General features: G+C 35.8%; 1 protein-coding gene across 1 annotated transcript; it reads left to right on the plus strand.

The window, feature by feature from the left end:
• Positions 1–177: 177 nt before the first annotated feature.
• On the plus strand, positions 178–8,265 carry LOC107772181 (phospholipase A1 PLIP1, chloroplastic). Its single transcript, XM_016591681.2, has 7 exons — positions 178–555; positions 753–1,037; positions 3,776–4,490; positions 5,529–6,056; positions 6,209–6,268; positions 6,359–6,775; positions 6,945–8,265. Exons 3-7 carry the CDS (start codon positions 3,816–3,818, stop codon positions 7,362–7,364), a joined length of 2,100 nt encoding a protein of 699 aa, XP_016447167.2. The 5' UTR covers positions 178–555; positions 753–1,037; positions 3,776–3,815; the 3' UTR covers positions 7,365–8,265.
• The last annotated feature ends 3,053 nt before the right edge of the window (positions 8,266–11,318 follow it).

Below are 11,318 nucleotides of genomic sequence, written 5' to 3' on the forward strand. Positions count from 1 at the left end.
TTCATATGACGGATACAAATTCTACCGGTAACAAAAGAATACATTTTAAAGTTAAATGAAAATGACAAAGATATGAGGAAATGGGCTTAATGCCAAGGTTAAAAATGTCAAGCGGAGGTGAAGATTCTCAAAGGAAAAAGAGGGACTCAAATACCACGTGACAAGATTCTTTGAGGCTGGTGTTTGTTATTCCACCCTGCCATTTGCCAACGCCCCTTATATAATACCCCCACAGACACCACAACACTACCCCAGATCTCATGCTCTCCAACTTTTCTATGTTCTTAGCAAAAAGAGAGTGAAGATCTTGGTGTTCATGTGTTTTCTCAGCAGGTTCACAACATTCTCACCACATGAAAATTTACCAAACAATTTCACCTTTCTCAGCACTTGTTCAAGTACATTTAACTTTACATTTCTAATAGGATTCAGTGCAGTGATATGCATTGACGTTCAGTTTATACATTAACTTTTTCTGGCAATCGGAGCTTTGAAATCTGATTCAATCGGCCTTGAAGTAGCTGCAAGACCAAGAGTGGTTTCGGCTATCGCATTGTATGTTAATCATTTATTTTGTTGCTTTTAATTCTACCTTCTCTTTTTTCATTTGTTTCGAATAAAAAATACAACATTCATTAGTATATTAAGTTTTGTTTGTTGTGGTAGATTTTTGGAGTAAATGTTGGACGCATGAGCTTCTTACCCCATATTATTTGAGCCGGAAATGAACTAAATGTTTTCCCCTTTCACAGACGCATTCACATTTGGAGTTGAGGCTTTTGCTCTGCGAGGAAAGTGACTCCATTTCTCCAAAGTTTTCTGGCAGAGACGATTGATCAGAGGTTTCCTCTGTTTTTGCTACTCTCTGTTCAACGTGGCGATTGGATTTATGTTATGTATAAAATAGACGGTATTTGGTTTCTCTTTTCCGGTGGCTTTCTGATCGGAGTTTTGAAATCTGATTTCATGACCTGGAAAAAGCTCTAGAAGTCGTGTGGAATCGTATGTGATCGTTAATCAATATTGAGAATTTCCAGGTATTTATTTCTCTTTTGCTTCATAGTATCCTTAATTATTACTCTCAAATAATTATCTGTGTATTTCTTTTTTACCCACCTTGAGAGAATGGGAGAAAAATAATTAATTTAGTCTTGAACTTCTAAAATGATAAATAATTTGAGACAACTATTTTTAGAAAACATGACAGATAATTTGAGAAAGAATGAAATATTTTTTACTGTCGAGTGAAATTATGATTTCTCAACATTGAGTGATATAGTAATTCTCATATTTTTCAACATTTACTGATACATTGAATTGTTCAGAAATGACAAAAATCTGCTCTTTCTTAAGTTTGTTCTTTGTGGTCAATGTTTGGTGTACTACTTCTTAAATGCTGCTATAGTTCGCTGGTAGATGTTCACTTCAATTACGTATCGCTCTTTTAGTCTTTCTTTTCTAATTCTTTTTCTTTTTCCCGAAGCATAATGCTCTTATTAAATCTTGCAAATGAGTACTCTCGCTATGTTTATTTATGTGCCCTGTTCTGCTTGGGGGCAGTTTAATCAACTTCCGGAATGAGATTAAATATAATTAAGTACCTTTTGAGAAAACCGATTTTCTAGACTTAAAATCTACATTAGTTGATTTATTTGAAAAATACATTGATTTCCTTTTTATACAACTTAAAACAAAACCAAAAAAAACAAAAGGAAGTCATAATAATAGAGCTGGAGTTAGAACCTACTTTTGAACCATTACTGAGCTTTATTTCTTTAAATAGTTGAGCAGCAATCAGAATTGCAATGTGCTTAACTGCCATAATAAAGAGAGTTGTCGCAAAAGTAACAGAAATGTCTTGCAAACAAAATAGTAAAACAGAACAAAGTGGGCAAAGCATAGGTGAAGGCTGATTTTTGGCAAATGTCTTTATCGTTAATTGTTTAGTTATTTATTATTAGAATAATATGGGTTTGAATATAGCATAATAAATACTGAAAATTCAAACAACTGACTCGAATTAATTTAGAATTAAGACATTTTAATGTGACCCGGGGATGAGACGAAAAAGGAAAAAAACAAAGGAATTAATAGAGCTACAATTTTTCTCAATTGAATGACGAAAGACAAAGAAAGCCAGATTTGTGCTGACTAAGATAAATTTAAATTAGAAGAATGGGTTTGCGAGGAGTAGTAAAAGAACCAACTCCTTTACAGCAATTAAGCAAGAACTTTCCAAAAGTAGGAGTGCTTTAATTATTAAGGAGCCTCCTTTTCTGTTGGGACTACTTTGCGTGTTCATTTATGATGGGCAAAAGGAATACTATATCTCTTCGTAATATTATTACTCACTATTTTGCATAGAAATTTCCGTTCTAATGTGAACATATTAGGTGGTAGCTAGGAAACTTATGGGACTACAAATCGTAGGACTTAAGCAGCGACGATAACTCCAAGGATGCAGATGCAGAGGGATTTGATGAACGATATGGTCAATGTAGGAGTTGAAATTAGGAGTGACCCAATCTTCCCATACCCAAACTTCAATTTCTAGTTTCTCATCAAATCTCCTCTCATTAAATGGTTTTCATGGGCTGTTACATTAAGTCATGTGCCTTGGCTTTTGTAGGTTGTAACTCCTTCTTTAGTACTCTTAATCCGAATCACGTTATTTATAGGCGTTTGTATACGTTAAAGATATTATATATGGACTTAATTATAAGAATATTTTTCTAAATTGTAATTTATATATGTCTTTAAATATTCCACTAAATTAACATTTCACTAATTGAATTAATAAGTGTAGATTAGAAAACAAAGTATATATTTTTTGATCGAACATCCATCACCCTCCATGGCTCAATGTCCATTTTTTCTCCTTTAGATTGATCCAGCACCTAGTAGATAAAATTCCACGTAATCGTTGCTTTCGATAAAAAATGGAGTTCAAATTTGTTTCCAGTGCTGAAGTTTAATACTGATCCTCTTTTCATTTTGTTCTTGGACGTTATTGTGGCGGACGCATATATAGTGACGACTGTCTTAGTTGAGAACGCTAAAATTGAGGATCCTACATCGAAATCAACAGCAAAATGCTTATTTTGTCAATTTCATAGATCAAAACAAATCTTTGTTGCTTACCAAGGTACGGACTTGGTTATTATTTCGTGTAAACTTCAGAAGGAAAATGTGGTTGCCACATGCATGACGCAACAGCGACATGGGATGGCTAAATCTAACCCTTCTTTTCTCAAATTTATTCTCTAGCCATTTAGGAGTTCGATCGGACTGATGGTATCCTAAGGTCCTATATGAGGCAGCCCCAGACTGGACTTAGCTTGTCAAGAAATATATATAAAATTATAAACTTTACTAACGCACAGTAAACTTAGAGATTCATGTCCTTGGAAAACTAATTCAAATTTTGGTTTAGGAATATGAAACGATTGTAAAATCCAAAGAAGAACATCGATTACAGTGTTTAATTCTAAAATTCTACTACTGTCTCATTAGAGGTCCAATTACTGTTAAGCCCATGTCCTTTTGATAGATTAGGCAAGCTACATTAATTATGATAAAGTAGTCATGTTCAAAGTTCTCCAAATTTGTGCTTTACGGTCGTTAAATGGAATCATCCTTATGTCCTCGTTGCGCACAAAGCCATATTTTGTCATGAATAGCTTCTTTTTAAGACCCCTCTTCTTTAATGTTTAAATTCAACAAGCCCCCAAGAATCCTTCTTATTCTCCCCTTGATTTCTTCTTCTAATGTGTAGGCTCTAGGTCGCCACAAGCAGTGATCAAGTCTTGGCAATCATGGCATGCAGTTGTGTATCCATAATAAGCTCTCCTGTGACCAAAAGCTCTAAAGATGCGTGGAAGGACCAAGACAACTTCCGGAGTTCATTTTCGAGCAAAGGGAATCGCGAAAAGGCTCAAATGAGAAGATCCTATTCCGACAACCACCTGTGCTGTCGTGCAAATCGTATCCAGTGTTCAGCAACACAGCCAAAACTGAAGAGTAGTCATTCCACAGGAGGTCCCTTTAAACTTCAGTTGTCAAGTTCTTTCCTCCCTGATTCTCTTCGGTCGTTCTTGTTTGATATTGACACCAATAAGGATATTAACATAGAGGACGTTATCTTTGAGACTGATCCTGACCATGATCATGACAACAACGGGATGGAGGTTGAGGACGAGACAAGAAGGTCCAATTGGATTCGAAGGCTCGTGGAACTTAGGAGAAATTGGATAGAGAAACAGAAGAAGAATGACACTGCAGAGATGCTCGACATGGAAAATAGTGGTGGAGATTGCGAGGATGAAGGTTGTGAAGTAGACTATGAAGATGACAATGATGCAGCTGGGGAGATAAACATTGATAGAGAATCCTTCTCCAGGTTGTTAAGGCGAATCTCCTGGTCAGATTCCAAGCTTTTCTCTCAGCTGGCTTTCTTATGCAACATGGCTTATGTTATTCCCGAGATTAAGGTTTGTTCACTTGTCCTGGACATGCATAAAGCTGGTTATTTATTTATTACTAATTTGCTCATAGTTATCTGGATTCAATCTTTACCTTCCTTATACTCCCACTCCACTATATATGAAAAGGAAACAAACAGAAAATGGATATAAATAAGCTATTTATTACTAGTATTCATCATTGTGTATGTTGCCCTTTTCTTTTGTGTGCTTTTTTTTTCCTTTCCTTACTGTGCGAAAAAAGGACATAACATGCATGACAATTGACAGAAAGCTGTTGAGCATTACATCCATCATAGTGAAAACTACCAAAGAAAAGCTCCCAGATTTCCCCCCTTTCAGCTTTGCTCTTTACTCCCTCCTGTCCACAATAAGTCATTTTTTTGGCTATTTTTACACATAGTAAGAAATTTACCTTTTAACATTAATTAGCAATGAAATTGACCATATTAACCTTTACTATCTCTTCACATAAACACTCCCAACACACACTCCAACACTATTTACTCCAAGGGCAATGTAGGAAAAAAATAATTCATTCATTCTTGAAATCTGGAAAAATCAGATATTTTGGACCGCAAGAAAAAGGCCAAAAAATCACTTATTATGGACCGGAGGAAGTATTTTTAGAAGTCATTATCTGGAAGTAAATGGTTTATCAGTATTTGGCACTTGCCTTTCATTTCCAAGGCTAGGGGATTTCTTTGCACGTGAAGCCTTAGGCCACATAATAACACTGAAACCAGAACAAGGTAGGTAGATTTACCCCGACAGCCATATGCAGTGCTCAACAAAGGCCTCCCAGTGCGGTCCCAAACATCTTTTCCTAGTTGATGTTAAATAAGTTTATCATAGCTGTACTTCAGTAAAATAGTCATTTAATCAAGAGGTGCCTAGAGCAATTCACGCCTTTAGGACATTCTTAAACTTCCTCGCCTTTGAAGAAATTCTCCCTGCTTGTGGCATCATTGATTAATTACTACTAGTATATATTTTTGACTGTTCTCATTAAGTCTAAGAAGTGAATATCACTCCTCCAATATGCAGCCCGAGGATTTAGAAAGATGCTATGGTCTGGTCTTCGTAACCTCTTCCTTGGTGAAAAAAGCAGAAGCTATGGCTATCAAAGCCAAGTTCGACAAGGATTCAATTCGTATTCCAGTGCCATCATCAGATAGTGCAGTGCCTAATACAGATAAAACAGAAGAAACTGAGCATAAGCATCTACCTCGGCCATCTGTTGCTTATGATATAGCAGTTTCGGCAGCATCTTATGTCCAATCCCGTGCTAAGGACCTATTATCACTTGGCAATGAAACCAATTTGGCAGTTGATGATGTGACCTTGAAAGGCAATAAAGAGTGTTTCACAGATGAAAAAGATAACTCTTCCCCAAGGGTATACAAGTCAGAGATGGCTGCATATGTAGCTGCATCAACAATGACAACAATGGTTGCTGCTGATGAGGAACAAAAACTGGAGGCAGCAAGGGACCTACAATCACTTCAGTCCTCACCTTGCGAATGGTTTATTTGCGATGACTTAACCACATGTACTCGTTGTTTTGTTATTCAGGTAAATAAGTTCTGATATTGAGATAGAAAAGTTCAAATAAAAATTGGATATGTTATCAAAGTTGGACACTGAAAAAAAAACTTTTTCCCAGATAAAGTGTGGTATGATTTACTTTCACCCAGATTGACAAGCTAACCATGTGTGAACTGCAGGGCTCAGACTCACTGGCATCCTGGCAGGCAAATCTCTTCTTTGAACCCAGCAAATTTGAGGTAGGCATCAGTATTTACTCTCTATAATCTTGTCTTTATAATTATGGAGAAGATTAACTGAATTGGCTATGAACAATTGCATTGCCACAGGAAATGGATGTCTTGGTTCATCGAGGAATTTATGAAGCTGCAAAAGGAATATATGACCAATTCATGCCGGAGATAATGGAGCATCTGCAGAGGTTTGGAAACAAGGCAAAGTTTCAATTTACTGGCCACTCTCTTGGAGGAAGCCTCTCACTTTTGGTCAACTTAATGCTGCTAACCCGAAAGGTCGTCAAACCATCCTCTCTTCTACCAGTTGTCACTTTTGGATCACCATTTGTGTTCTGCGGTGGTAAAAAAGTGCTCAATGATTTGGGTTTAGATGAGAATCATGTGCAATGTGTGATGATGCATAGAGACATTGTTCCGAGGGCATTTTCATGCGTCTACCCAAACCATGTGGCCCAAGTCCTCAAACGTTTGAATAGTACATTCAGATCCCATCCCTGTCTGAATAAGAATGTGAGCACACTCTCTCTTACGTAGTTTCTAGATTTAGAATTTTGGAGTTACTTTAAATCCCATCCAGTGACCGAGAAAAAAGTTACATTTACATTTTTACAACTCAGATGTTACTTTCAGCTTTGTGTAACAATCTAATCCACCCTGGTACATGTGCTTATTTTTGCAGAAAATGTTATACTCTCCAATGGGAAAAATATTCATCATCCAGCCTGATGAGAAGTCATCCGCTCCTCACTCTTTGCTTCCTCCGGGCAGTGGCCTTTATACCCTAGACAACAACCATTGTGCATTTACTAGGAGAGCTTTCAGAGCCTTTCTGAATTCTCCACACCCATTAGAAATTCTAAGTGACCCTACAGCATATGGTTCTGGTGGTACAATTCTCAGGGACCATGACTCGAGCAATTATCTGAAGGCTGTGAACAGCATTATAAGACAACGGAAGAAGCTCCTTGTCCGGAGAGTAAGAAAACAGAGGAACATTATTTGGCCGTTATTGGCTTCACAATCTCCACATGCATGGAGCCATGAGCGCAACATGGAAACTAGAGGAATATTAAGAAAGGAAATAATGTCAGGGGTTTGATTTCTTAGCGAGAATTCATAGCCCCTCCCTTGACTCTTCTCTTGTGTCAAACGTGCCAAATTACAAATTGTTAGAAGAGCTCAACCTCATTTGAGAAGTCTTCCTGCCAACTAACCTCTTAAGTTATCCCATAACATAAGATTTTGACAACCATATGAGGAAGAAATGGTTCAGCCTATTATATGAAGACTGTTGATGTACCATATAACAACAAAATGCTGATTTATCAGGAAAACAATAAACAAGGGAGCCTGGTATGACTCCTATTCTTCACACTGCAATATTGAAGTGCATGACGTTTGTAGAGATCCTTGGAAAAGGAGAATGGATATAGTAATGACAGAAATCATAAGGGGAAGTACAGGAAATGTTTTTAAAAGTTGTCAAATTGTATCATCTTGTATATAGTCTAGCGAGTCACAACACCTTGTCAAGTAATTATATCATGGAAATAGTTGTTTATAGTGTAAATAAAATGTCAACTTGTGAGTTGTGAAGTCTTACTTGAAAACTAGTGATAAGATTTTGGAAGCTCCTCTCCCATCATCCACACAACATCAGATCACTGAAAGGTTCATAATGCTCTCTCTCCTCATCACAACCAAGAAGCTATTTAAGTTGTCCTACATTGTTCAAAGTTGTTTCAAGTACCCGATGTGAACACTCATATAAAGCACAGACGTGTTATAGAAACTCACACTCCTCCTTTCAGATATTAAAAGAGGAAACTTTTCAAGAGTTAGTGTCAAAGTGGACCAACAGATTTGAAAGGTGAGCTGGTGATTGGAGAAAGTAGATTCTAGCTAATGCATAAATTTAACTCTCTGCTCAATGTTATTCAATTGTATCAGCAGAAAAAGGCAGCAATCTGTCACTGTTTAGTTATACTCTTTCAGAAGCAGTGCTCTTCTCTCAATTGTCATTTCCTGTGTTATTTAGAATTATACAGGCAGCTATAGAACTTGTACATTTATAGCACCTTCTTGTTACTTTATAATGAACGGTAAAGGTCCAAATATGCCATCATACTATACGAAATTGAGCACATTTGCCCTTCGTTAATAGTTTAGCTCAAATATGCCCTTACCGTCACATAGTTGGTCCATATATGTCCTTAGAATTACACAGTAATCCCATATATGCCCTTTGGAAACGGAATCCACCCAAACTAATTAGCTCTTTCGTTAATTGTATTAAAGTGTATTACAAACACTATTTCCTTTTTATTAGTACTTTTTTTTCTTTACCTTTCTCTTTTCTTTCATCTTTTTTCTTTTCTTCTCTTTTTTTTCCTTTTTCTTTCTCCCTTATCCGATTTCCTCCATTACTGATGTCTTCTCCATTTTTATCACCAATTTCACTTGACAAATCTCATAAATTTCAATTACTAAGAAAATTCTCCCATAAGAATATTTTTATAGATCATATGTTTTTCAATTTTTACTGAACATATATTTAGTTCTAAAAAATTTAACAAAGTAAGATTGAAATAATATTTATGTAACAAAAAATCCGAAAATCCAACAAAACCGTACAATCCAAACCGATATAATTGGTTTGGTTTGATTTTGATAAAAAATCGAACCAACCCGTTCCATGTACACCCCTAATTTACATATATAGTTAATAAAAATAATAGAAAATGTTCAACTGAAAAAAGACTAACAACTCAAATTTATAACACTACAACTTGAACTCTAGGCTTTTAATCATTAAATTATCTTTCCGGAAACAATTTATATATTTTGGTCTTTTGAGTATTGTTAAAGGTTGAGATATTTTTATTATTTTAAATTTTAAACCATAATTTTTGAAATAATTTAATTTTATTTATTTAGAGGGCCAGTGAAATTGGAACTTGATTACCTTATGGGAGCATTTTCTTAGTAATTGGAATTTATGAGTTTTGTCAAGTGAAATTGGTGATGAAAATGGAGAAGACATCAGTAATGGAGGAAATCGGATAAGAGAGAAAGAAAAAGGAAAACAAAAAAAGAGAAGAAAAGAAAAAAGATGAAAGAAAAGAGAAAGGTAAAGAAAAAAAGTACTAATAAAAAAGAAATAGTATTTGTAATACATTTAATACAATTAAAGAAAGAGCTAATTAGTTTGGGTGAATTCCATTTCGAAAAGGGCATATATGGTCAACTGTGTAACTCTAAGGGCATATATGGACCAACTATGTGACGGTAAGGGCATATTTGAACTAAACTATTAACGAAGGACAAATGTGCTCAATTTCGTATAGTACGAGGGCATATTTGGACCTTTGCCCTATAATGAATGTACTTCACCTATTAAAAAAGTAAAACTATACCGGAAGCCAAAAATAAAAGACAATATCACAATTCTAAATGACCAGAAAAAAAAATGAAACTTGAGAATTAGTAATTCAACAACAGTCATACTCTATTTAGACAAATTTTAAAATGCATTCCTCCGAGGATAACCTATTACAGAGTAAATAAACAGAGATTTGCTTCAGTCCTCACCCTTCAACCTGCAGTTACTTTCAAAAACTCCTCTAAATTCACAGATGCAGGGTCTCACTTTTCCTCTTGTTCATTCATAACTTCTTCATTCCTCCTCCTTCTCGTCTAAGGCTATAAGGTATTTTTCCTGTAACTTAGCTACTTTAAAGGCAACAATAATGCTTGTCGGGTTTTTCATATCCACCATAGTTTTAATTTCTGGCTTCAGTCCTGCAATAAAACACGACACATAGAACATCTCCTGTAAACCAGGATAGGCATCAACCATGTCGCACATGACCTTCTCAAACCTTACTAGATATTGCTCAACATCCATTTCCTCGGTCTGTTCTAAACTCCTAAATTTGGCCATTACATCCATGGGTTCAGGACCAAACCTTTGACAGATGTCAACGCAGAATTTCTCCCAAGTAACCGATCCTCCATTTTCCTTAACATAGCATTGATACCAAATGTCAGCTTCACCCTTAATGTTCAGGGCAACATACGCCATTTTCTTATTCTCTGGAATTTGGCAAAGGTGGAAGAGGTTGTTGCATCGGAATATCCAGCCCTTTAGATTTTCAAGGTCAAATTCGGGGAATTTGAGTTTAATTTTTGGGGGTTTGTTAATGATTGAGTGTAACATGGAGGTTAGCTGGTTGTGGTCTGTTTCAAGCTTATCGAGACGCTGCTTGTTGTATGCGACAAACGACTGAAGCTGCGACTCCATTCGCCTAATGCCCTCCTCCAGACCTTTCGGTTCTAGGTCCAAATCAGCCATGGCAGATTTCTATCTCCAAACACAAAGGAAAAGAAGGTTAAAGGGAATAAAAACAGGAGAAGAAAAGATAAAATCAAAAGAGCTAGGGTTTGAATTCTGACTAAAGGAGAAGGCTGCAGGGGGTATTTGTAGGCTGTAGCACTGATCAGTTAACTGTATATATATTCCAAATGCACGACGATAACAAACTGACACAGCACAATTTCACTCGCTTACAATAACCCCTGCTATTTTTAAATTGGACAATAAACCCCCGCCATACTCTAAAACTGAATTGATCATTTGTATTTTCAATGAGATAGACCTTTGACCTGTGTGGGAAGAAAAAATGATTTACTCAAAATTGACTAGTTACAATAAATCTTCAATACTGGCAACAGCACACGTAATAAAATGGATTAAGTCATATTACAATTTTGAAATTTTACATAAAATATCCTTTGAAGCAAAATGAGGTTTTCAAAATCAAAAGAAAAGAAAGGTATGAAATTTAATTGCTATACAATACTACTGCTTAAATTTTTAATTAATGAAAAATGCATGATTTAATTCATATTAAGTGAAGGTCATGTTTTACCTTTTGAAGATTTTGTCACTCATTTAGCCTTTGATTTTGAGGTCAAGGCAAATTATTTAGCCAAGTCAAAGGGAGAATGGAGTATTCTTTCCTAACTCAAAAAGTTAAAGGGATTAGGTGAA

Source organism: Nicotiana tabacum, chromosome 19, assembly GCF_000715075.1.
Source record: "Nicotiana tabacum cultivar K326 chromosome 19, ASM71507v2, whole genome shotgun sequence".
NCBI lineage: Eukaryota > Viridiplantae > Streptophyta > Magnoliopsida > Solanales > Solanaceae > Nicotiana > Nicotiana tabacum.

Excerpts from the sequence above, each read along its gene's own strand:
- LOC107772181 (XM_016591681.2), top strand. The coding sequence starts at position 3,816 with ATGGCATGCAGTTGTGTATCCATAATAAGCTCTCCTGTGACCAAAAGC. Across the intron at positions 4,491-5,528 it reads ATGTTATTCCCGAGATTAAG|CCCGAGGATTTAGAAAGATG; the intron begins GTTTGTTCACTT and ends TCCAATATGCAG. Across the intron at positions 6,776-6,944 it reads ATCCCTGTCTGAATAAGAAT|AAAATGTTATACTCTCCAAT; the intron begins GTGAGCACACTC and ends TTATTTTTGCAG.